We start from the raw sequence: 27,939 nt of genomic DNA, 5'->3' as shown, positions 1-27,939 counted from the left end.
AGGTCCAAGTGAAAAGCAGTTCTGTGCTGATCTCAATCTTCATAATCTCGTGATACGTTATGTTTAGAATTGATTGAAAAATCTTTGTAAAAAATTTCAATTTGTCAACTTTACGAGACTATCTGCAATATTGAGGCACATAAAAACACTCCTGGGCATAAAACACTTATAAGAACTTTTTATACTTTTTGGACCCAAATAATTGACCCCAATTTATATTGATACAGCCTGAAAAAAATTCAAACAAGTTCTGGCTTTTGTGATTCGAGATATTCATTACCACAGGTACAGTCAATTTCGATTTAGACATGAATCCAAATGTAAACCGAATTTCACGTTGGTCTACTAAAACAGGAAATTCTGTTGAAACCGCAAATTTTCACCAACTATTACGAATTATAAAAAATTACTCACATTAAAAATCAAATTAATTAATTAGAAACTGCATAAATATGGTAAACTTGATAGAATAAAAATGTTTGGCTCATGAACATCTGAACTAGAAGGAAAGGCATCTGATATACGGATAGACCGAGCATAAAAATTTAATAAAAAAGACAATCCAGTTCAGCTTGAGGTAGGTTGATAATTGCTAAAATATATTTCCCATGTCAAGTTGAGACAATGAAAAGATGGTACAGAGAAAAGATTGAGGATAGAAGCAGAGGGTAAAAAAACTTTCCCCTTTCAAATACATTAGTATTTTATCGGCTTTCAGCAAAGGGTTTGAGCTGCAACATGCATTTGAGAATTGGACAGGATCTCGCATTTAATCTCTTGGTCAAACTCGGCACTTTTAGCTATAATACTTTTAGCAACATTTTCGACTTCAATCTGATTCCAAGTCGGTTTGAATGCCGTGATTGGCTTCAAGATACAATACGCTACTTTTTCACCGATGCGCTCTTTGCCCGGTCTTATCAACAAGGCTGGCCTATATATAAATATTTGTTCTATACCAAGTTGCGACATTTCATGCTCAACTTTGCCTTTGATCTCCGTGTAAAGGAAGCAACTGTCTTTATTTGCGCCTTGAGAAGACACATAATGCAGCTGTTTACAGCCGACGTCCTTAGCTAACTTTGCCACCGCTATCGTGTATTCATAATCAACTTTCACGAATCCCGCCGCACCCACTTGACGTCTCGTGGTTCCCATCGTAACGTATCCCACCGAGCATCCTTTGAATGGCTCTGTATTTTTTTCCAAATCTTCAAAATCAACAATGACCTGTTCTAATTTAGATCTAGGGTCATCGGCAGCCAGCTCCACTTGGCGTCGACCGACCAGAATGACTTCTTTAAATATTTCACGTTTCGCAAGTTCAATTGATAGGGCTTCACCACAAGCACCGGTCCAGCCGACGACAAACGCTTTCTGATTCTTAAGAGAATCCATACCAAATTACTAACAACAATCAACCTAAAATTAGGGTGGGGGCACAAGATTTTGTGCCTCTGAAGGCCGCTTTTTGCTGTGAAATGAAGTTTTGTTCAAGTTTCAGCAGTTTCCGAGACATTTTGGTTTGAAACTGACAACTTTATTTCACAACGAGACAACCGTTTTTCAGATGGAAAAAGTCTAAAAGGGGCTACATTCATATGGCAACTCCCGATTGTTGAAATAATTGTTGTAGATTGACGAAGGAGTGTTTGTTCTAAATGCCTGATACGGATTTTACGTTGTTAAAAGGCACTCCAATGTGATTTTTTACCTGAGTTTTTTCAACTAGGCATCAGGAGCACAGAAGCATGTAAAGATTTCGATCTGTTCAAAAGTGTTGGGAAAAAACTCGGGTTAAAAATGGTGTAAAAGGATATTGTACAACAGCAGTCAAAATTGACCTCTTGTTAACTTGATTTTTGTTCCTCCTTTTTGATGAAACGAAGATAAACCCCTTTTTCCAAAAAAAGTTGAAATCGATCTAATTATATTAGTTCTGAAAACATCTCTTCATTTTTTGGTTTTGCCGTTTGAGAAAAAGCATGACACCCTTTTTACAAAGTTGGATTGGGAGAAAATCTCTAATTAAATACCAGAATCTTTAGTGGTATCTGTTCGAAACATTTATTCAATGAAACTTCGGTTTCCGGCAGGAAAATTTGACGCAAAAGCAAAACAGAAAACAGAATCACTGCAAACACTTTCGCAGGAGTAGTAGATGTGGATATTCTTTTATGCTCAAAAGTTGACAAAATTGACATCTCGATTGAACAAATTATTTGTGCTCTTCATTCTTACCAGAAACCTAAAAGAAATACAGGGTGCTAAAAGAAAAGCACAGTCATATTTCTATTGGTTGACGTTGTCCTCAAAAGAGCCGTGGACTCGAGAAAGCGGCTCCTGCTTTGAGTAAATTAATGAGGATTTTGACAGTAACAGTTGCGTAACCAAATATCAATAAAACCTATGTTTGTTCAATGAGGACAGTTTTCTGAGAAACAAGTTTTTTGCAATTGAAACGATGAAAAATATCTTTAACTGCTTGAACAATTTTAATGTACAATGCCTTTTCAACGGAAGAGAACACTGAAACTAACCAATGTACCTATGCCAAAATGGCTACAACCCATTCAAGTATCACTAGATGACGACACTCCATGACGAAAACAAGCAGGTAGTCAACGAAGGCAATGCAGACTCACCTGTCTACTGTGAAAATGACTATGAGAGGCCAACTACTAAGCAACTTAAAAAGAACACGAAGACTATAGTTATACTACTACTGCAGGGTGTCTGAATGAATTAGTTTCTAAAGAAAAAAAGAGAAGGTCATAGGAGATTTGAAACTCTAGACCAAGACAATTAGAAGTTGTCTAATTTCAACAAATTATGAAAATACTCTTCCTAAATGCAATGTCCTTCATCAAACTTTGGATTTCTTCATCTTGGTTGTGAAGAGTCAACGGAATATTTTCCGTTGCTTTCATGTATAATTGGCTACACTCGTCGAAATCGGACGCTATGAACAAAGTAATAAACACTAGCGATCAATTTTTCATTGCCGTTATTGACAACCACCTACCCAAAGTTTGAGTATTTACAACTATCATCATGAGCGGCCAAAATTTAGCGCAATAGAGCGCAAATTGAATAATTTTCACTACATTTTCGGGATTTGAATCTATTTCAATCTGTATCTCTATTTCATATCAAATGGACAACTGTCTGCTCCTTTTTGAAAAATTTTCTTAGGAAATTTTCAATGAAAAGAGTCCGAATCTTGAAACTGCTGGACGCCATAGAAATAATAGTCCTTTTTGCGCAAAGCATAGAAATATCAGCATAGTAAATAACCAAAAACAATTCTCTGAACACGAACCATAGAAATTTTTCTCAAATCACCTACTACTCTAACTGTCAATACCAAATCAATTACGAGTTATAATCAAATTAATTGAAAACAGTTCGTCAAATCATCTTTCTTTCAATGGTATGTTACCAATGGTATCTTTCTTTCAATGGTATCTTTCAAGCAATGGTATGTTTTTTTCAGACAAATTTGTTAGAAGCCCACACACTTTTATTAGAAGCAGTAATTTTCAGTTAAAACATAACACGGCAGCTCAGAGCAGATCTCTTTTACATAGCTCTTCAAAATAATAAACAACTTTGAGATTATCAAAAAAAATCATACGTCATAGATGCTTTATGAGTTGCGAACAATAATCAAGTCAAAAATGTTAAAAATTTTGTTTACAAAGAATTGAAGAATAAAGAATTCTCTAGCAATGTTATATCGTTACGATTCATCTTGTTCCTCTCAAGTTTTTCTCATAAGGCTGAATGTATCGTAAAAAAGATGGCGATTAAGTATTTGAAAATAATATTTGAACAAAATTAAAATTGCCGTTGTTTAATGTTATTGTATAAGTGAAAGAACTGCTGAAAAAAGGGGGCAAGAAACGTGTGGGTGGGGAGGTGAAAAGAGGGGCAGCGGCATAAGGGATCAGGGGGTACCCAATGCCATTTAAATCATGAGTCTTGCGCCTACATAGTCGAGATTAGTGGAGGGGGGGGGGTACATGGGTGGTGGGATGTGTACTCTTGGCTTAAAACTCCAAGAAGTGGATTTCACGACATCAATTGATTTCTCTTCTGCAGCTTCGGCGAATCCCAAACTGAGAGACTAGTAAGACTCAAAGAGAACTACTCAGCGCCTTAACTCCCCCGGTCTATACCACTTTACCCGTTCATCCCATTTTTCAAGCAGACACTTAGTTGCTCAGGCGAAAAACAGGTCAGACCAAAACTCGCAGAAAAAAACCAACAGGACTAACATAATTGCCACAAAACTTTGTTTGCTAACATTTAATAATTTGTTTAAAAAGACATTAAAAAATTATTTTATATTCATTTCTACAATTCAATTGAGAAGAAAGTGATTAAACTAATATTGCAACGATTCGTAAAATATCTTTACCAGAGGGAAAGGCATATGATATGAGGATAGAATGAGGCAATTAAAATTGCAGCCTGAAATGCTATTAAATTTAAACCTCCGTTTCGGATGGCTTCATTAAGCTAGAGATTGTGCAGCCTCGTGCATTTGGGAATTGGATAAAATCTCTCGCTTCTTTCCTTGATCAAACTCAGTACTTTTTGCTATAATACTTTTGGCAACATTCTCAGCTTCAATTTGGTTCCAAGTCGGCTTAAAAGCTGTGACCGGTTTTATGATATAATAAGATATCCTTTCAACAACTCGCTCTTTTCCCGGCCTTATCAACAAAGCTGGTCTATATATGAACACTTGTTCAAAACCAAGTTCTGCCATTTCATGTTCGACTTTTCCTTTAGTTTTCGGATACAGAAAACAGCTGTCCTTATTTGCTCCAACGGCGGATACGTAATGTAGCTGTTTGCAACCTACTTCATTGGCTAACTTAGCCACAGCCATAGTGTAATCGTAATCGACTTTCACGAAATTCGAAGCTCCTGACTGCCTGGTACTGCCCATGGTAACGTAGCCTACCGAACAGCCCTTGAAGGACTCCGCAGATTTTTCCAGATCTTCGAAATCGACAACTACTTGCTCAAATTTCGATCTGGGGTCATCGCCGGTAAGTTCCACTCTTCTCCGACCGACTAGCATAACCTCTTTGAAAAGTTTTCGCTTCGCAATTTCCAACGATAGCGCATCACCGCAAGCACCAGTCCAGCCAACAACGAAAACTTTCAGATTCTTAAGGGAGTCCATACTATTTACATTTATCACAAAATAACTGAAACAGTTGTGCTATAATTAACCACCAATTAAAACTCAGGAAAAAGATTAAAACTCTTATAATTTTCCAATAGTTTCGTAATTCAGCTCTTGCTAAAAACGTCCATTTTGTATGAAGCGGCAGTTTAGAGCCGCAAAATCTTGTTTGAATATTGGCAAGATATTAACAAAATAATATGTTCAGTTTGACTTAACATTCATCAGACAAAAAAGCTCAACAGTAAAAAGCATCTGAACTAATTGACGCAAAACCACCACTTCATAGTCCCGAGAATGTTCTTGATTGAAATGGATTACTGGGAATGTCAGTGCATTGCTCTTAAAACCCTCCCATTGCTCGCAAATGTTGCTCAGAAGATCAGCACATACTTTAAGATATTGTCTTTCAATATCAGTCTACTGAACTCCATACTCATTAGTACTTCTTGTTAGAGTATACAACTCTAGTAAGTAAGTTGTGATCACAAGATAGAGCTTGAAATGATAGCTAGATATAAGAGAGCACAGTGAGACTCTCGCAGTGTGGACCAGTTGGCTCCGTAGGCTTTGTGGGGTCGCAACCCTCAAAGGTTCCAAACTTCACTCTCACTATAATGGCATTGGCATAGTTTCTCTGATTCTTCTAAACGAATTTAAGACAATAATTAGCTTAATTCATCAAACACTGAAAAATTATTAACATCAATTTTTGCAACAAGAGATTTAAAAGTGAGAGGGGAAAGGTAAGATAGTTGACAATTTTGAGTAAGTTTTTGAAAACTGTTGGGTATATTTCTGAACAATTCGTGCCAATGGGTATACATAAATTGTAATCTTTCAAAAAAAATTGTTAGATGACATTTCCTTTTTCATTACGCTTCCATTCTTCTCTGTTCACACGACCTTCTGCGCCTTTTCGATGATGTGACAAAACATTTGAAAATTTTCCAATTTCTGCTTAAGTATGAGCTCTTAAAATAAGAGAAGAAATTTGAACGCCAAGTGGCTTCGCCTCTATCGTCCAAACTATTACTTCTAAATCGACTATGTGAATTATGCTATCTACTTCTCAGTTTGTCAACAAGTTTATTCAGTTCAGCTGGGTAATTTGGCGCTCATTTATTCTCATAGAAGCAAGAACAACGATAAAAATAACTTGATTTGTCAAAAATTAAATTTTTATTCCGTGAACTTATTGTAAACAATGCAGATCACGTAGAGCATGTGATGACTTTGTGAAACTTTGTTGTATCGTTGAATTAATGAACGGAAGAACGAAAACCCTTCAGCATCACGGCACTTAAACTGACATACCTCATCAAAAACAGCAAACAAAAAAAGCGGATAAAAAGAATCGTTTGTTTCGCCCCCAGCTTAGTGTGCATATACACTCCCAACTACAAGAACAATTTCCTTCATTGTAGGAAATAACAAAGTAACACTTAGTAAATAAACGAGTAAAACCAAAAGAGCATCAAAACCAACTACAGAAAACCAAATTAACCGGTCAACTTGGAATTAGATGATGTCGCTTCATTGTCCGTTTGCTCATTATGTTTCGAACCTTCTTAACCACCAACTCTACTCCATTCTCTAGCAAATATAGCACAAAATAAATCGAAGCGAAATACATTATTTGACAATTTGGTAGGCAAAAAATCTATAATTATACAGTCCGTTCAAAACAAAAACCTTTGCGTTGATACAAAAAAGCAAAAATAAAATTAAATTAAAAATAGTGAATCAAAATCTCAAAGATAAAACTTAAACTAAAAAAAGTTGAAAAACCGACAACAATTATTATCATTGCTATTAAAGAGGATTGAGTAACGAACATAACGTTTTCTCGAAAGGTTACGCATTAGACAAGAATGTCCAAAATAAACAGTCAAAATCAGATTCAAAGAAGGTTATAAAACGAAAGTTGATCCAAAAGTAATGGTTTTTTTTTAATGATTTCTACTTTAGGACTTTTCCTTCAAGAAGCGCGCGGGTAGACAACTTGTAACTGCATTCCCGAACTAGCGACCTTCTAAAATTGCTCAAGGATTTTAATTTTGTCAAAAAAGTATAAAAGTTTGATATAAGTTCAGACTAAAAAACAGAGTAACTGTGAAAAGAAAACGCTTTTAAACAAAGAATAACTGAATAGTTGATTATAGAATTATAAATATCCTGCATTTGACCAATATATTATTTTGATTTTTGGATGAAATTTGCACCTAAAAGAATCCACAAACAGATGAAGCGTATTTTCCATTCAAGTCCAACGTTACTGAGAAATTTTTAAAAACAAAATGTAAAAAAACGTTTTGATATTCAATTTTTTGTTAAAACCCTCCCATTGCTCGCAAATGTTGCTCAGAAGATCAGCACATACTTTAAGATATTGTCTTTCAATATCAGTCTACTGAACTCCATACTCATTAGTACTTCTTGTTAGAGTATACAACTCTAGTAAGTAAGTTGTGATCACAAGATAGAGCTTGAAATGATAGCTAGATATGAGAGCACAGTGAGACTCTCGCAGTGTGGACCAGTTGGCTCCGTAGGCTTTGTGGGGTCGCAACCCTCAAAGGTTCCAAACTTTACTCTCACTATAATGGCATTGGCATAGTTTCTCTGATTCTTCTAAACGAATTTAAGACAATAATTAGCTCAATTCATCAAACACTGAAAAATTATTAACATCAATTTTTGCAACAAGAGATTTAAAAGTGAGAGGGGGAAAGGTAAGATAGTTGACAATTTTGAGTAAGTTTTTGAAAACTGTTGGGTATATTTCTAAACAATTCGTGCCAATGGGTATACATAAATTGTAATCTTTCAAAAAAAATTGTTAGATGACATTTCCTTTTTCATTACGCTTCCATTCTTGTCCGTTTGCTCATTATGTTTCGAACCTTCTTAACCACCAACTCTACTCCATTCTCTAGCAAATATAGCACAAAATAAATCGAAGCGAAATACATTATTTGACATTTTGGTAGGCAAAAAATCTGTAATTATACAGTCCGTTCAAAACTAAAACCTTTGCGTTGATACAAAAAAGCAAAAATAAAATTAAATTAAAAATAGTGAATTAAAATCTCAAAGATAAAACTTAAACTAAAAAAAAGTTGAAAAAACTGACAACAATTATTATCATTGCTATTAAAGAGGATTGAGTAAAGAACATAACGTTTTCTCGAAAGGTTACGCATTAGACAAGAATGTCCAAAATAAACAGTCAAAATCAGATTCAAAGAAGGTTATAAAACGAAAGTTGATCCAAAAGTAATGGTTTTTTTTAAATGATTTCTACTTTAGGACTTTTCCTTCAAGAAGCGCGCGGGTAGACAACTTGTAACTGCATTCCCGAACTAGCAACCTTCTAAAATTGCTCAAGGATTTTAATTTTGTCAAAAAAGTATAAAAGTTTGATATAAGTTCAGACTAAAAAACAGAGTAACTGTGAAAAAAATACGCTTTTAAACAAAGAATAACTAAATAGTTGATTATAGAATTATAAATATCCTGCATTTGACCAATATATTATTTTGATTTTTGGATGAAATTTGCACCTAAAAGAATCCACAAACAGATGAAGCGTATTTTCCATTCAAGTCCAACGTTACTGAGAAATTTTTAAAAACAAAATGTAAAAAAACGTTTTGATATTCAATTTTTTGTTCTTTCGACAGTTATAGAACCGTTTATATAAAGCATAAAACAATCGGAAAAAGTCCAAGGCACAAACACAAGAACAAATCAGAAAGCGTTGATTAAAAATGATTATAGAATAAAATTGAAAGATCTATAACTTTTTTAATGTTTTGGAAAAACACTTCTAGAATTTGATAACTCAGCTTCATAAAAAAACTGAAAAATTTTGAAGCAAATATCTATTTCGTTAAGCTCAAATTTCAATTCGGAAAAAAAACATCCAAAACCCATTCCTAGGACACGTTGCATGAACGTAATTATACCTTTTTTCTTCACAATTTTGAATGACGAAGAAGTACATTTAAACGCTGCTAACAAAATGATCATAATAATTTTTTTGATGATTAAATTTTTGAGCTAACAAACGAAAAACGGAAAAATTTGGCTGATCACATCTTCTTAGCAAAACTGTTATTAAAACAAATCTTTTTTAAAATATTCTCTCCTTTCGGGAGCCTTTGTGTTTCGTTTCGAATAGAAAAATCCCTCAGAGAAAAATATTGAAATTGGGTGTTTTTTTCAACTTTTCAATGCATTCTAAAAACAATGATTTAAAAATTAGATGTCAAATAAAGAACAGTTTTCCATAAAAACCACCTTTTTTCAACAAAAACTCTTGGTGTGGATAATCTAATCTTCAGGAGCTGTCTGATGATATAACATATTCTCCGATGAACAATTTGGAAGTTAAAAAATCGCAGATCAAAACTAAGCAGGATAGCATAGATTGTTTCCACACTATATGAGCTTGCAAGAAAGCACTATTTCTCAAATTGTCTGAAGACTCCACCTGTGGCAATTCATTCAATCAAACAATTGTAGCTCTTATTTTTAATTTCAAAAAGACGGTTCCTCAAAATCACCGTTTCCGCGAATTCCAATTCATCATTTCCAAAAACTTCAAGTTTTTTCGATATAAGTTCTACTTTCCCTTTTAGTAGCACGCAGATAGACAACATGGGTCTGCATTTCCCCAGCAGCAACCTACTAAAACTGCTCAAGAACATTAATTTTGTTTGAACATGAAAGTTTGATATAAGTTCAGACTAAAAAAATTGAATAACTGAAAATAAACACGCTTTTAAATAAAGAATAATTGAATTATTGATTATAAAATTATAAAAATCCTGCTTTTGACCACTATATTATTCTGATTTCTGAATGGAACTTTGCAACTAAATGAATCCCCTATAAGGTGAAATTTTTTCGTTTCAAGTCCACCGTCTGAAAAAACTGAAAAAGGGCTAAAAACAAAATGTCAAAAACGTTTTGATATTCAATTTATTCCATGGACAGCTATAGAACTGTATATAAAATCACAAAACTATCGGAAAAGGTGCAAGGCATACAGAAACAAATCAACTAGCGTTGATTAAACATGAATGAAAAAAGTAAAAAAAATAAAATTGAAAGATTTATTGACAAACGACCTTTTTAGACGTTGTGTTGAGTTTACAAACTTGCATTCATAATCTCGTCTTTAAAAAAAATTCCATGCAAACTGAAAAAGCTTAGACGGAATGATGCAGAACTAGATTTAAACGCCGCTAATAGAACGAATCTTGAATAATTATTTGATTTATTAAAACTTTAATCTAAAAAACAAAAAAATTTAAAAGATTTGAAAATATTATCAATTCTTTTTCGTTTGAAAACCTCATATCTTTTCGGCAGAACTGCTAATTATCTAATTCTTCTTGAGAGAAATTCTTCTTTTGCTATTTTAACGGGCGTTTGTATTTCGTTTGAACAAGAAGAATATCAGAGTCAATTATTGAAATAGGGAATTTTTCTCAACTTTTCCCTAGATTTAAAAAATGTATTTTAAAACTAGATGTCAAATTAACAATAAGATTTTTGTACAAACCACCTCTCTTTTGAACAAAAAAACACTTCAAAAACTCTTTTTATGAATAACCTATTCTGCAAGAGCTTTCTGATGATATCACAACTTTCTCCGATGAACAATTTGGAAGTCAAAAAAGCACAGAACAAAACTAAACAGGCTCTCTCACAGTTTTTTCTTTACTATATGAGGTCTTTACTAAACGAAGAGCTATTTCTCTATTTGTATGAATAGTCCAACTGTCGCATTTCATTCAACAATGCTGTTGTAGCTGCTATCCATTTTTTTTAACTTTCATAAAGCGGATTGAGCAAAATTACCGTTTCCGCGAATTCCAAACTGATACCTCGAATTCCTAAAGCTGCCATGAGTTTAAATTTCAACTTAATAAATTTTCTTTGCCATGGGACGTACCCTAAAAGCCCAATGATTTTGGCCGTTAAAGCATAAAATAGCACAAATATTTTTCATCCAAAATTACAAAGCCTATTTTTATTGCAGCAGTGTTTTTCGTGTTTCTCAAATTAGTGTTATTAAATTATGAACTTAATGTCAAGAGTTTCTCAAATCTCATTTATGATTCATTCGAAGAAACTGTTCGCACATTTACAAGACACCACCCTTCATCTAAGCAGAATATGCTTTCCAACTTTGTTTCCAAATTAACTCACTTTCAAATTAAAATAAGAAGAAAGGCTATTGGAACACTTCTCTCAAAACACAAATCTCAATTTTCAAATAATTCATTCTGGGGGAAAAAATCCTTCAAACCAAGTTTCCTATCCGTCCGAAATAATAGGAAACGGATAAAATCAACTCAGTTGAAAATTTTTAAAAACAACGAACAAAACCTCAGTTTTTACACTCCCTCTCATATGTAGATTTTTTTAAAAAAGATAAATATGGTCAATCTAAAATCATGATAACACATTCATAGCAGACTTCTCGAGGCTTTAAAAATTTTTCGACTTTAATCATTTGGACAAAACTCTTTTAAGAGAGAGAGAGAGAGAGAGAGAGAGAGAGAGAGAGAGAGAGAGAGAGAGAGAGTTAATTTATCCCGGCCTATCAATCAAATGTACAAAGAAGGATAATCAAATCACGACATAAATCACAATCAAACATCGAAAAATAAATGCATTTAATATATCCAACAACCAAATTAACATTTATACTAGAATATTTTAGGCTGGGAAAGGACGCGCAACGAGGTCCTTAGACCTACTTTCCAGCGTGCCCTGTAATATAAACGTCAGAGTGGATAAACTCATTTTTTTTTTTAAATTTATTATTCTTGCCATTTTGTAAATGATTTCTCTTTTTTTTAGCAACATTTTAACTGCTCGAACTTCTTGCTCCACCAGAGCCCGGAGATAAGTACTTAAACTACATCGAATTGAAACTTGTTTACAGCAGAGAGCAACGTTGTAAAGTAAAAATTGTCGTTTTTTGTCAAATGATCCTATGAAGGAGGAAAAAGTGACAAAAACTGTCTTTAAAAATTGAAAAAAGTGATTTCTGACAGCAGAAATCGAATCGCGGTGCCTTCTACGAAGGCACCGCACAAATTTTTGCGTATACTTTTCAATTATTTTCAAAGAATTACCAGGAGTTGCAGGGATGTAACAAATTATCCAAAAAACACATTTCGAACGAGATCATAATTTCCTTGTATGTATGAGTCCTTCAAGTTATGATAGATATCAGAGACCTGCTTAATGGTTGCATTTCCTACATAGTCAGGTATGAGCAATTGTATTTTCAACATATTAAACAATTTGGAAGCTCGGTGACAAATCGAGTTTCGTTTTATTTTAGTTTTGCATAATGGAACTTTCAGCAGCATAAAATCAGCGCGTCTAGTTGAATGAATGCAACTTTCGAACTGAAAAATAGTATTAAGATAATTCTCGGAAAGCATATGATTTAATGACTTCAAAACGAATTTTAGTAATTCATAGATATGCAATTCGAACACAGTTAATATCTTATTAGCCGTGAACAAGTCTTCACTATCATCATGACGTTTTCTGAAGTATATTACTTTGATTATTTTCTTTTGCAATTGATAAATCAGAGAAAGGGATGAGAAGCTACAACACCCGTAAACAAGAACACCATATTGGATAATTGGGCATACCACATTTCTATAGTATTCAATCAATTGGTAACGCGGAACAAAGTGTCTTAATTTGGATATTACACCGCATTGACGTCCAAGACGTTCAGTTACGGAACTGATATGAGCGTGGTAGGAGAGCTTTGAATCAATTATCAATCCTAGATACTTACATTCACGGTCGATATTTATAAGACTAGATGCAATATTAAACCTGAGACTGGAAGCACTTGCTTTTGTACTTATTTGAAACGTTTTACTTAAATTCAGCTTAAGTCTATTTGCATTTAACCATTTTGCTACATTGTCAAGGTCTGTTTGAATATCTGATCTGGAGCAGTCTAAACCACATAAATTTGTATCGTCAGCAAACAGATACACACTAACATGATTACAGGCCTTAGGTAAATCATTGATATAAATGAGGAACAACAAAGGTCCAAGAATGGAACCCTGAGGAACACCACAAGTAATACTTAACCAATTGGATGATACTCCAGATAAGGTTACTCTTTGTGATCTACCACATAGGTAGCTCTGAAACCATTTCCAGCAATTATGACGTATACCGTACTGTTCCAACTTGTGGAGTAAAATTTCATGATCTAGTGTATCGAAAGCCTTTTTCAGATCAAGAAAAAAACTAACTGTCTCAGATTTACTTGATCTTATCCTTTCTGTGAGTTCCGCTAGGGCATCAATAGTTGAATGTTTTTTACGGAAACCAAACTGTTTAAAATAAAAGAGATTAAAACCTTCCATATATTCGTATACTCTCGTGAACATCGAGCGCTCATATATTTTGCTCAAGACATTCAAAAGAGAAATTGGCCTATAATTATTCTCTTCTACACGTGATCCGCTTTTAAAAAGCGGAAAAACTTTAGCTTTTTTGAGCTCAGAGGGGAACAATCCTTCGTAAAAAGATACATTTATCAATGATGTAAGGTATTTGGTAATCACTGATCCTGCAGTTTTAACCAATATATTACTTATTTCGTCTTCACCTGATGACGATTTATTGGGAAGAGAGTTAATAATACCAATCACTTCTGTTTCAGACACTGGGTTCATTCTTATTGACATGTTTACATCGCTAGGAAGTTCGATTGTCTCTGAAGGAATACTCTGCTTAATGTTTTCTCCAATGCTAACAAAAAACTCATTGAATTTCTCAGCTACTTCAAGGGTTGATGGATTTGGCTTGGTGTCTGATATGCACGAAGTCAATTTAATAAAGCTATTATTCTGTCGGGTTTTTCCTGATAATTCGTTTAAAAGAGCGAACGTCTGTCTTGAGTCTCCTAAACAATTATCAAACATTTTTTTATAGTAAATCCGCTTCGCTGATTTGACATTTTTTTCAAAACGAATTCGAATTTCTTTGAACCTATACAGCAAAGGTAAATTAGATGGGTCTTTTTTCCATTTCCTATGAGCCCGGTTGCGTTCAGAACGTAAATTTTTCAGCTTATTGTCAAACCATTTAGGCGTAAGGTTCTTTTTGTTCGGATTTATTTGTTTAAATGGAGCATAGTGCTCGGTAACCGACAAGAAAACTTCATAGAAAGCACTGAACGAAGAAATACCACTGTTCGATAATTTGGAAAAAGTTTTCTCAAGTTCGTGACTCAAAACGAATAAATATTTTTCTACAATACTTGGATAACGTAGAAAAGATGTATCTCTTACTATTTTGCTTTCATCTCCCGTATTTTTTATAGCCCATCTGAGCAAAACGGGATAATGATCAGAGAAACTCTGATTATCTAATATCTCACAGTCTGCAATTAAATTTTGATAGATGAAATGATCGATGCAAGTTGCTGAGCTATTTGTGACCCGGGTTGGTTCACTAGGTGTTATGCTGAAGCCATTTGAATGAATGGAATTTATGTATTTTTGGGTTAACAGATTTGGGTTTTATGGGTTTTAAAAGGAGTTATAAAAAAATTAAGGAAAACAAAGAAAACAAGGAAGGGATGCAGCCCAAACATTCAGCTCCAAAACTTTTAAAAACTTCAACAGGATTGCGGAAAATGGACAAAATATATTCAGAATTTTAGAATTTTGGAATAGTAAGAGCATGATGTTATGCAAAGTGGAGATTTCGAAACGTCCAACACGGATGAGGATTTGGTTAAAATATCGATTCCATTGGTGCAGTGGGATAGAAGTGAAATGAAATAGTCCCATGTTCTTTGTCCCGAATGAAGTAAAATTTTGTCTCATAAGTTTGCTCATCTTGTGCATGACAGGTTTAGGCAAAAATTGCTCTCCTTATCTCGCACTTTGCTACGGGCCGCTTGTGAAAGCCAAAATCATCTAAATCTTTCTTCAGGTAGAGTACTTCCTGAAATTCTGCTGCAGTCTTGTTAACCATATGCAATGAAGAGAGCACCTGTGGCCTGTGTGATTGCTGACACCGCAGCTAAATGCTGAGCCAAGCATAAATTACTATCCAGTCGTCAATTTCCTATTATCTACATCTCCAGACCAGTCTGCGTCACTTTCCTCATTTAATTTACTGCTAGCATCAGTAAAGTTCAACTGTTTCCAAATTTACAGATATTGACAGTGTTGGTTTGTGTTTGCATTCAAGCATCTGTTAAGATTGTTTACAATGAACATGTCTGGCCCTATCTGCTTTGCCAAATAAAGAAATGATCTGTAAATTCATTTCAACAAATTCTGTAAATTCGTTGGTCTATTTCTTCGTCCCAATTTGGAGCTGCCTAGGTTTTTAAAATCTTCCGCGACTGGAGTTCTGAGTTCGCAATTATTCAATTAAAACTCCCCAAGCATTGTCTAAACAAAGCACTTTTGGTGAAAGCGAAGAAATCTCCATTTGCTATCAATGTGAAAAGTAGCTTCTTGGTATCGAACATCATTTTCGAATTTCTGGATGCCAAAATGATGCGCCTACCCAAAAAATGAAAGTGTGATCATCTTGTTATACTCTTGCATACAAAAATGTTCTTTCTTGCTTCAGGTCATTCCGTTTTTAGGAAGATTCACCGTGCAGAAACTGCTAGCTGCCTGCTTCGAACCATAAACTGATTTATTTAGACGACAACCTTACTTTTCCACATCAGACCCTCTCTTCACAAACGAGATTCTTCAAGTTACGCTTCCATTGGCGAATGCAGGAAAGTCACTGCAAACCAAACTGAAGGATTACATGGCCTTGCTGAAAACTCAAGTAAAAAACTGAAAGTTTCTGGCCTGTTTATCAAAGCAAGAGTCTCAAAGGAGTGCAGTCCTTCAGCTTATTGGAACTCTTTCACCATACAGCGTGCTTTATTTTTGCTAACTTAATCACTGGAAACAAACCTTCCCTTGCGACCCATTTGCCCCGAACGAAATTAATGTTTGCGGATGGCCTCTCTACGGTCCTAGTCATTCTCTTGAAGGACTTCATACTCGCCATTCAATGCCGATACCATTGTCCCACTTTGCTCGGCTTCATACAAAATTTTGGGTTCGAATTACAGTCATAGCAAAGTAACTCCTCGCTACAAAAATGCAAAATTTTTCTTGCTCATGTCCTTCATCTGGGCTCACTTCTTTCCACTTACTCGGAAACAACAGGCAAACAGTCTGAGGGTGAGAAGTACTCTGCAAGAGTCTCAATCTGAGCTGTGTTCTCAATTGTTGCATCTCGATGAGTTAGCTTTTCAGAGGATTTCCAGCATAGATGATAGGTCTGAAACCTTGACGGTCAATTTAAAAAAATTAGAAAGTTGGCCGGCTCCCGTGTAGAACATTTTCCAATTTTTTAGTTTAACTCAAGTTCCTCAGTGGAGTTTCATGCAGCTGTTCTCTTTCTCAAAAGTAGCAAAGTTCCTACTCGTCGCATATTGAAACTGCAAGAAGGTTTCAACAATAGTCAAGCAACAACAAAATCCATTAGAGTTCGCACTGGATGTAACCTCAGCTTCAGGGTACACTGATCCTCACACAGACTCTGTCCACCACATTGGAGGCTTCCTATTTGGTTTTTGGACATTCGTGTAACGGGCACGAAGTCCCAGAACGCAGCAATGTTCGTCATTAAGAGGTCACTAGCATGCCTGTGGTCTTGAACTGGGTAAGAGCCTTCGTCTACTGTTAGTCTCGAGTAGTCAAATTTCACTCTATTGACACTGACTCGTGTTTGAACTTCCCTGTCTCTTGAAAGCCTTGTCTTGGTGCCTTTTCTCACCACACTTTGTCTCTTTTCACTAGTCCAATGAAAACTTCATATTTCATAGGATCACACAAGCAACTGTTTCCTTTCCTGAAGTTAGGATTTACTGTCAAGGCCACTGAACCACTCTGTCCAAGGTGCCTCTGCTGCGTTGGAGAGCAAAGGGGACGCTTGAAAGAGTATTCAGTCTTCACCAACCCTTCAGAGTAAAGTCACCTGTCAGGGATCTGCTTCTGCATTGTTTTTGCATACTAGTTTTGCTGAAGGAAACCAGTAAATTAAATTTTTGGATCACTTGAGGCAGTTCAATTTGTGTGCGAGACGCCAAGAAGCTGAGAGGCAACAATTGGAAGCACCTTCATTCAGAACAACTCAAGACACTATTTGGACGCAGGTGTTCTGCGTGAGAGGACCATGCCACAGACGCCGCAACAGAATTGCTTAACTGAGAATTGAAACGGAATTTTACTGATGACAAGACATTTATTCAATGACTCCAGACTTCCAAAAAGATGTGGGGTGCAGCAATTTTCCGTGCAGAGGGGACCAGAGACTTCATTTTGAGAGGAAACAATTCCAGCATAGATGATAGGTTTGAAACCATGACATTCAATTAGTAAAATAGAAACTTGTGGTTCCACAGATACTGAAGTCGGCAAATTTGAAAACAAGTCACTGAATTGAAACTTTGGTACACTTATGGTAACAATAGATACCAGGTGTCTCCTTCCTATTTCCAAGAAAATTTCATTATAGGATAAAAAAACAACAATTTCCTTTCCTAAAGTCAAGATTCATTGTCAAGACCACTGAACTACTCTGTCCGTTGTGTCTGTGTTGTGCTCGCGGTGAAGTTCTGGCGGTTTTTTGTAAACACTAAACCATGTAGCAGGGTTAAAGCTCTCCTGCATGATGAAGCTTTCATAACTCATTCCAAGACAATTGAGGACCAAGGAGGGTCACTGAGACTGCCTCCACTGCTTTTTGTAGCCTTGAGCAGCTCCTTTCCTCTGATAAGGAAGCTATCTAAACCCTCAAGAGTTCTCAACCTGCATTTGAAACGGCCGTGGCAGCAAAAAGAGCCGCGCGTCGGGTCTACGCACTCTTGAACTCTCTCGCAAAGGCTTCCAATCCTTTATCCATCTGCAGTGCCGTCATCTGCCTCAGAGTTATATCTCAACATGGGGATTGTCAAATGTACCTAGTTCCAGAATCACGACACTTTGATTCTCAGCTCCATGATGTCTGCACCCCCTCTCTTGCATCGTTCTAACGCTTTGTGGGCCTTCCCTTTGCTGTTTTCCATCGCGCGATGGCTCGGGCTGCTCTATCCGGTGATCCCGTTCCTGTATCGGGCACCATATTCATTGTCTGTTGAAGCAATGTGATTTGAGCGAGCAAGCAGCATTGTGATTTGAGCGATCTGAGGAAGCAAAGCAGCTGTGATAATAAAGTGCTAAGAAAAAAAAAATAAGTTGTTTTTAGAATATATGTTTTTGAACTGCTGGACCCGAATTTGTCGGGTCATTGACTTTAGCAAGAGGAGTAAAACCATTTTTTCACTATGAAAGAAAAATGAAATTCACAATAATGAGAGAAAAGCCAGAATTTTTAAAGCAAAACTTAGATATAAGGGATCTCATTAATAGATCAAGATGGTGAATTGGATAAATGAGATCAAAAAACTCCAAAATCTGTCCATTTATATACACCAATTACAACGAGAAAACATAACCGACTAAACGTCGGGAGAATTGCTCTCGAACGACTAGTGGGAGCTCTCATAAATTGCAGCCTGCTTCAGTCGGTCGGGGGGGGGGGGGGCTAAATGGGATTAAGAAGTTCAATAATGGGCTTCAAAGCTTCGGCGCACTTTTCATTTGACTTTTAAAATTAAATTGCTGCCAATTGAGTTCAGCTGCTGGAAATTTTGATTGAGAGGGAATTTTAGATCACGCGAAACGCAAAAAGGGCGTAAAAGTCAAAACCGTCAAGCGAAAATTTTGCATAAAAAAGACACACGTTTACAACAATTGCTATGAACTTCGTTCAAGACCAATTAAAAAAGCAAATCTGAATCCAATTTCAGCGCCAACATTTATATTGCTAGTCCGAAAACTGACAGCGTTACTTGAAACTAAAATCTAAATCATAACCGACTAACGTCGGGCGAATTTCTCTCAAACGACCGGCGAGCGGTTGGCTTCGCCAGTAGCTAGCCACGGTTTAGTGACGCTAGCTTTAGATTAATTGAAGGGGCGTAAGGTGAGCGCAGCGGGGATGCAAAAGTGGATTGGGCGAACTGGTGTGGGAGCGGTGTGGGTTCAATTTCTAAGAACCGCCGTTCAGACCATAAGTATAAGTCTCCAAAACAGTTTGAGCTGAAAGACTCTAAGAGCACTTAATGCCCGCTGGGCGCTGCCTGTTTATCCCGTTTTTGAGGACGAAAAGTCAAAAGCGTCAGACGAAAAATCGGTCAAGCGAAAAATCGCATAAAAAAGACCGACAGGACTAATATAATTGCTAAACTTCGTTTGAGAGCAATTAATTATGCTTGAAGTAGATTTCTGACACAAAACATATTCGTATGTGGAAATGCTCACTTAGAAATCACCTCCCAGAAAAGAAGAGGTAGGATCCAAAATGATGCCAATTTGGTCTATTGCATAATTTAATCCCTCTCGCGCAAAATTCCTCGCACTGAATCGCATTAAAAACACTAAAGTATTAAAATTAAAACCTCAAGTATAAACTACTTCCTCACATGAACATTAATAAAATTAACTGCGGATTGAGGGCAACATATCGTGTGGGTGAAAGGATCCCCTATCAAAGTAATGGGATGAATTTACAATGCGGAATCCGAGACAAAGGTTGAACAACTCTACAAAAGCCTTTATGTTCCGGAATCGGGCGACTAAATACTGATATTGTTCTTTTGTCGCCGTGTCCCATAGCGAAAGTTGAACAACTTTTACACAACAGATATCTTTTTATGAAAAATAGGGTGCTGGAATGACATGACTCATACATTTCTCTATTTCCTTGACACAATTGAACAATATTAAGGGAAAAGACAGTCTACCAAGTATCTCATATGTGAAAATATAACTCAAGGGAAACCTTCTGACTGAAAATCAGGTTCTCATGAAAATATGCTTTTTATTAACGCGTTCAATTCAACTGGACTCAATTTGAATTAGAATTCGTACATTTAGCTTCTTTACAAAAACAACCGACTAACGTCGGAAAAATTGCTCTCGAACGACTAGTGGGAGCGCGAATCTATTGCAGCCTGCTTAAGTCGGGGGGGGGGGGAAGGAATTGAGCAAACCAATTGATTTCAGCTGCTTAAAATGTTGAATGAGAGAAATTTAGACCACTCAAAACGCATAAAGTCAAGGGCGCAAAAGTCACTCGAAAAGTCAAATCGGTAAGGCCAAAATTTTGCACAAAAAGACAAACAAGGTTACAACAATAAATACTTCAAACTTCGCTCGAGAGCAATTAAAAATAACTAGATATCACAAAGCACTTAAGTGTTAGAAGGACAAAACCGTTATCTGGTCCCCACCAGTCCATGCGGCTTGTAGAAACATCAAATATTTCTCGCAGTGTTTGCACACGATACCACACTTCCGACTTCTGGAGTTTTATACTTCCCATGCAAGCTATCAGGACAACGATGCAATAGTGTTGAAAAAGTGATAGATCTCGTCTTTGTCATAAACTGCAACTTCAGTGGTGCAAATTTCACACTTAACAGGATGAAAATTATCTGCTTCCAACTGAAAAAAATTACTAGCATTTATCTCTTTCTTTGTACATTTCATGCCCTCTGCTAAAATGTTACAACTACTGCCATCTTCATCAACTTTTGCAGATTTCGCTCCACGACGTTTTTTATTCCGCTTCGCTTTCGGACTTAAATGAAGCAGTTCATCGTATGAGACTTTGCAGTTCACCACAAACATAGCTCTATATTGATTTGGGTAAAACTCGTGTCTTTGACAATCTATACACACAATAGCCATACAAGCAGGACAGCTCAAAATGGCATCGCTTAATGTTGCTCGTTTTGGTGCGTTTCCAAGCATTGAATTGTTTGAGCGTTTTTGAAGGTGTTTGATACGCTCATTTTGCACCCATTTCTCATCTTCATCGTCAGCTTCTGGGTCGTAAAATGGGTCAAAATCTTCGAATCCTTCTTCGCATTCAATCTCGGGAACTTTTTCATTTTTAGTTTCAATATTTTTATCAGCATCATGCTGCTCATTGACTGCTATAGGGATTGTATCCAAATTCTCTGCGAATTTAACACGTTTTGAGCACTCGTTTGTCGACCTGTCAGGGACACTTCCTTGAATTGCATCGCTGCCCGATTCTAAATTACCAGACGTAGAACTGTTAATTTGGTCTAAATCGTCCAAATCTGCCAAAGCATCTTCCATATTTTGTTCAAATTCTTTTTCATTTAATTTCTTCAACTCTTTCGGGGTCAAGATTTGTTCCGGATTCTCGTGAAGTATCTCGTCAATATTGCAGCCGTTTTTCGCGTCGACAGTGTTTTGGCTGAGCTTTGTTTTCAGCCACTTTTCGAGAGGTAGTGCTGCATCGTCATCAGAGCTAAACAAAGGATAATCTGTTCACTGAAGACATTGTGACCACTGAGTTTATTGCACACTTCACAAAACAGTACATAACTCCAATGGTACTCTAATGAGTTTGTGGTCTTCAAGAGTACTATAAGAGGAGTACAAAAAAAAGATTTAAAAAATACTAAGTAGTTAAATTGTTGTCACGAAATAGCGGCGATAGCTTTGAAGATTGTAGTCTAAAAACACCAATCAAAGAAATAAGACCTAAGAAAATACTCTCCTAAGAAAAACTTTATCTATCTCTTAACCTTGCTGCGATGTTTTAAAAAATATTCAGACTTAACGGTTATTTCCATTAGCTGCCCTCAGATAACCTTCAATTAGAGTAAGATATTTGGTTACTCCCTCATTTAACCTTAATCCCTCAATTCAAGACAAGCATAATTTTTAGAGTGAAGTCATTTGAGAAAGGTAGGTAAAACATGTCCAAAACTTATTCACTCGCATGAACAAAACACGAGCTGTACGAGACGCTAAAACTCACATGAATGAAGAAAACTGTTAACGCGAGAGTAACGTCATATGGTTGTCACTAAAATCTCGAAGAAAGTTAAAAAACAGCAGGACAGGTCACGAGATACAAAAACAACCTTAACTAAACGAGAAACAACCTTGATTTGACTAGAAATTTAATTCATCAGAAAATCCAATAAAACTCGTATTAAAACAATAAAACCGTAAAAAAAATTTAGTTACCTCACGTGAACTAAAAATTATTAACGGAAAAGCAATTTCTGTTGAAACACCGTTTTCTCACTAAAATTAGTATCTAAAATAAACGCCGCGAAATAAATAGCTTTTTCGCCCCACTTCCCGCATCCTAGCTATTTACTTTGGAGCCCATTCAATTGAGCAAGCAAACTTTCCACATAACATTGCATTTGTTACATGAAAAATTGCACAAGACTAATCTTAATTTCCAGGTTTAGACCGCATTTAAATTAGCGGTTTAACTCTAAGTTTTGCGAAAAATAAGAAACATTACTGATTTTCTATGAAATATGGTTTTAAGCTTAACGCGAGCCATCGTCCATATCTTAAGGTTTTTATGATAAGGTAAAAAACAAAAGTTTAGTAATTACTCGAATGTTCCTCTTTTTTCTTTTTCTCTTAAAATGAATATAATTTACTAGCCCTTTTCAACAATGCTGTGTCCAATTTCTTGCTGTGAAAAAACTTGCTTTAGCTGAGGAGTTCAATTAACAGAGTTTGGCTGAGCAGTTAACACAAAACACGTTTGAAAATTGAATCTGTTTTTCGTGCTTGAATAGGTGGTAAAAACAATTAAAGAACTACTTTTGATACATCAAGGATTTAAGTCGGGCTAAATTTCAACTCAGTTTCGCCTCGTCTGCAATCTACCCGGTACACCAATAATTTCGTACAGGGAACAGTAGTACTCTAAACTATTGCGTATTTAGTTGACGATAATGACTCGGCTAATGGTGTAATTTGACAACAAAAAAATATTTTTGACTTTTTATTTAGCGCAAGGTTCGCTCTTTGAGCAATCATTCCATTCGCCCTAAATGTTCACAAGCACTAATTCCAGTTATCATAGATCTCGAATTATTAAACTGTTTGGGAAGCAGTGGCTACAAAAATAGCTTCGAAGTAGTACAGAAAGCAACAAGTATTGATCTGAATTGATTAACTTGTCCATACAATGCATAAGAACTATGTTGGCCAATATTTCTAATTTCACTTGAGTCCCCAAAGCTTTACTTTCACCATCTTCTTATAAGCATTTTTCACTGACCTTAGAAGGCCTTAGAGAATCCAGAAGTCAACCTTTTAAAACTTATTTAGAGTGAGGTAAATCAGTTATGTCTAAATTTGTAACGCCTTTGAGTTAAAAACAACTAATAAGCAGGACAATGCTTAAATTTCAACTCAGTTTCGCCTCATCTGCAATCTACCCGGTACACCAATAATTTCGTACAGGGAACAGTAGTACTCTAAACTATTGCGTATTTAGTTGACGATAATGACTCGGCTAATGGTGTAATTTGACAACAAAAAAATATTTTTGACTTTTTACTTAGCGCAAGATTCGCTCTTTCAGCAATCATTCCATTCGCCCTAAATGTTCACAAGCACTAATTCCAGTTATCATAGACCTCGAATTATTAAACTGTTTGGGAAGCAGTGGCTACAAAAATAGCTTCGAAGTAGTACAGAAAGCAACAAGTATTGATCTGAATTGATTAACTTGTCCATACAATGCATAAGAACTATGTTGGCCAATATTTCTAATTTCACTTGAGTCCCCAAAGCTTTACTTTCACCATCTTCTTATAAGCATTTTTCACTGACCTTAGAAGGCCTTAGAGAATCCAGAAGCCAACCTTTTAAAACTTATTTAGAGTGAGGTAAATCAGTTATGTCTAAATTTGCAACGCCTTTGAGTTAAAAACAACTAATAAGCAGGACAAATGAAATCACAAACAGTAAAGCTGGAGCGCGGAACCAGCGTGAGAACAAAACCGCTCTTTTGAGCTGTGCAGCTTATTTTAGGACACAAAAATGAGCGACAGAGAAAAAAACAAGAAAATCAAAGCGTACCACAATATAGCTATGCCCAGGTTACAGCTTCGAACCTATAAAAAGAAACCTTTGCACAACGGTGACTATTGAGTTATTGGCGCCTACTCGTTATTTGGAACAGGGCCGATATTTCATTTCACATAGCCGGCAGATCACGTACCCAATCAGTCACGTTGGCATTGAAACCTAAACTCCAGACTTTAAAGATTAATTCTTAGTGCTCTGGGTTCACTGGTTTATCTCTTTTCTTTTGATTTCACTTTTCGACCTTGCCAGTATTTGCATCAACTTAATGAACGCATTAAATTTTTCAGTTGAAACAGTGAGTGAGGTAAGTCAGACGTGAAAGTCGTGTCGTTACTTATGCAAGACGCAAACATAGCCGGCAGATTGCCGGAAAATAGCCGCGATAGACGCTTGTGGCCGACCATGACTTGAAACAACTAAAGAAATAAGATTGACAGATCAACCACCAGCTTTTTAATAGACCACTAGACTTTTTGGGTTAGATTCGGACTGTCATTTTTATGAGACACATTTGCTCTAAAAGTAAAAAGCCCTAATAGAGCCCCATATTCGATATTAAAACTCAAGATTCTATTACTCAGGAATTAGGGCATATAAGTTTGGCACTACTTAGATGCACACTATTGACCTTTAATTAGCAAATGTTCATAAAATTTAAAGTTCCATAAGTGAGTTCAGAAGTCATTTTTTGAGTGTGGTAAGTCACGCAATTGACCTAAAAACAGAAATGACGTCACGAACACAAATTTTAACTGCAAAGCAGTAGAAGTCATTGAAGTCATTGAAAAAGTCAATTCCACGACGTCAGATAAGACGAAACAAAAATCTGTTAGACGATAAAAAAAATAGGAGCGCAATAATAACCGCCTGGAATTGCTGACGCGGCTATTAAAATCATTACAGATTAAGTCCTGAAACACAATCAGAAGGAAGGCATGGAAAATGAAATAGCCCCTGACTTTAACAGCAGACCAATTGAACTTTACGAGCCAAACAGACAAAAAACAGTTCAACGAAATTAGAGAAAAATAAAACTAAGAGATTTAATTTGTGAACACTTTTGGTAGCAACATGTTGAATACCAAAGTTTTCAATGACGAAAATGTTGAATACACAAGTCTTTGAAAAAGCTTCACTGGCCCGTAAAATTAAACAAAAAATTTCAAAAACATAGCTGGCAGATTGCCAGAAAATAGCCGCAATAGATTCGTAGATCGGCAGTCTAAGAAAATCAGGAAAAAAAAGACAGACCAAAAAAATTCGTCTATTCATTGATGGCTGATCTGTTATATTTTGATTTAAAATCTTTATAACTTATTGCTGCCTCTATTAGCTGGTCTCAAATAACCTTCATTTAGAGTGACACACACCCATTTGACCTTATCTCTTTGAATTAAAGTAAATAAAAGTCAATATCAAAGTGAGGAAGTCATTTTTGAGAGTGAGGTAAGTCAAGTGTGACCAAAAATATAATCACGCGCATGAACAAAAAAACTCGCTCCAATAAGAGCAAAAAATGACGTCACACATGCAATTCAGTTGAAATTGCATGAACGAATGAACAAAAAGTGGCTGTGACGTCATATGGTCGTAACAAAAATCATGACGACGAAATAAAAAAACATAGCAGGACAAGTCCTGACGTACAATTCAAAGAATTTTCATTGACTAAACAGAAAAACTAGACCTAAAATGGACTATGAGTGAATTGAAAAAACCATTTTAAAAAAAATCAGATAAAAAAAAGAAAAAAAACAAAAAATCAATGTTAAAATACCGCATGTGAACAAAAAAATCACTAGCGAGAAATGAAAATTTAATTCAAACAAAAAACTAGGCTTAGAATGAGCTGTGAGTGGATTGGGAAAACCATTTAGAAAAAAATCCGATCCAAAAAATCGAAAAAAACAGTAAAAATCAGAGTGAAATTGCCGCAAGTGAACAAAAAACCACTATCGAGAAACCGAATTTTTGTTCAAATACAATTTTCGCACTCTACTTTAAAATTAGAGCGAAAAAATTTCACGCCGCAAAACCACTCGCTTTTTCGCTCCATTTCCTGTTTCGACGTGACCAAAATCACTACTCCAATTTGACTTAAAAAATCATGAAAATGTGTGAACAGATCTTAAAAAAAAAGACAGCGCCCCAATACAATTCAAATTCTTTGAATTGTAAAAAACCAAGAGAAGGCCAATAATAGCCCCAGCTATCGCTGTGCGGCTATTAAAAAAACATGAAACAAATAGCAAAATTCACTACAATTTTTCGCGTCTAAGTTGGCATCACCAATAAATATACCTCAAAAACACACATGAAAAGAAATTATAGTTTGCAAGACCTTTCTGAACCATGACTAACGTCAATTTAAGACCCATTTAACGATAAAACTCAAAAGTGTCAAAAAACGTGAAAATGTTACGCTTAGAATTTGGAAAGACATTTTTACCTTAAAGTTAGGCCTTCTCAGCAACTGCATTACACTACGCATTTAAAACCCTACTAAAGTGCTTCAAACGAAACTTAATGGGTACTGATTTTCACCTGTTTATCCCGTTTTGAAAGCTTAAAATCATGAAAAAGTGAACGTATCTTACAAAAAAAGACAGCACCAATATACCCCGAATGCTGTGAATTGCAAACAAGGGGAGCGCATAATAGCCTTTGAGAGTTTGACGGCCAATTCCCAGACGAGAGCATTTGCACAAACGACTCTATTGATGCTGCGTAGTAATTTCTCTACTGGTAATTTCTCCTCAGATTGTATATCTATCAAAAATCAAGTACGAGGAAAACCGGCCGCAGTTGCAAAATAATTCAAAATAAACGCCATTCAAAATTCCAACGGCATCAAGAGTCAACCAGATGGCAATATAGGAAGTTAGAGGATGAAGCCTTGTCAACTTTGTCAATTGAACGCCAATAGAGATCTTATTTCATATTTACCTATTGATCGCCTCATCATCGCTGAAATCGTAAACCACGTAATCGTCTGACATATACGACGCCATTGCGGCGCAGACGAATAATTACTCTAGCAGTTCTTGAGATCAGTTCTGCCCGGTTTGTGAAGAATATAAACGACTATCGCAAATACAACACTTTGCTGACCAGTTACTTCAAGAATCAAATCTGAAAATAAATATAGTAAACTCTTCAAATGTTTGGAAATACGATTACTGATAGCTAACATGATTCAAAACTAATACCCATCTGAAAAGAAACTCAAAGTGACAAAAAAAGCTGAAAAACAACCATTTGGGGGTCAAAAACTACCGAAAACGACCTTATTACCTTGAAATTACGCCCTCACAGCAGGTCCAACAATCGAAGCCCTTGACGGACTACCAAAGCCAGCTTAGGGCCTCTAATGGAGCTTGATGGGCACTGGACGATACCTGGGTCGCGTTTTCAAAGCTTTGAGTGACGAAAAAATGTGTGAAAGCATCAAGGAAAAATAAAGAGCACCAAAACATTCAACATTATAAAAAATAGGAGCGCCATGAAAGCCGGCTGAGGAGAGAAGGGCTGCTATAGTTCATCAACTTAATATTGAAAAATTTAGACTAAATTTAGCAAAATCTTACTTTAATCAATTGAAATTAATCAAAAATTAAAAAGGCAGGCTATGCGAAAAAAAAA

At 35.9% G+C, this 27,939-nt stretch overlaps 4 protein-coding genes across 4 annotated transcripts in view; all 4 read right to left on the bottom strand.

Annotated features, from left to right (window-relative positions):
• The window catches only part of LOC142349671 (geranylgeranyl transferase type-1 subunit beta-like), a 274,458-nt gene that overhangs the window by 95,713 nt on the left and 150,806 nt on the right, over window positions 1-27,939 (bottom strand). The window lies entirely within an intron of this gene.
• LOC142349231 (protein HTATIP2-like) lies at window positions 479-2,021 on the bottom strand. The gene has a single exon (XM_075400656.1). It carries the CDS (start codon window positions 1,396-1,398, stop codon window positions 715-717), a length of 684 nt encoding a protein of 227 aa, XP_075256771.1. The 5' UTR covers window positions 1,399-2,021; the 3' UTR covers window positions 479-714.
• On the bottom strand, window positions 4,343-5,255 carry LOC142349939 (protein HTATIP2-like). Its single transcript, XM_075401797.1, has one exon. The coding sequence runs from the start codon at window positions 5,198-5,200 to the stop codon at window positions 4,520-4,522; it is 681 nt and encodes a 226-aa protein (XP_075257912.1). The 5' UTR covers window positions 5,201-5,255; the 3' UTR covers window positions 4,343-4,519.
• On the bottom strand, window positions 20,486-27,454 carry LOC142349023 (uncharacterized). Its single transcript, XM_075400426.1, has 2 exons — window positions 27,244-27,454; window positions 20,486-21,691 (listed from the first exon to the last, which is right to left on the bottom strand). The coding sequence occupies exons 1-2, from the start codon at window positions 27,306-27,308 to the stop codon at window positions 20,740-20,742; spliced, it is 1,017 nt and encodes a 338-aa protein (XP_075256541.1). The 5' UTR covers window positions 27,309-27,454; the 3' UTR covers window positions 20,486-20,739.

The sequence above is a fragment of the Convolutriloba macropyga genome, chromosome 11 (genome assembly GCF_964194025.1).
Source record: "Convolutriloba macropyga chromosome 11, txConMacr16.3, whole genome shotgun sequence".
Taxonomy (NCBI): domain Eukaryota; kingdom Metazoa; phylum Xenacoelomorpha; order Acoela; family Convolutidae; genus Convolutriloba; species Convolutriloba macropyga.
The sequence above is the reverse complement of the archived record's forward strand: the minus strand, read 5'-3'. Positions and strand labels throughout refer to the sequence as shown.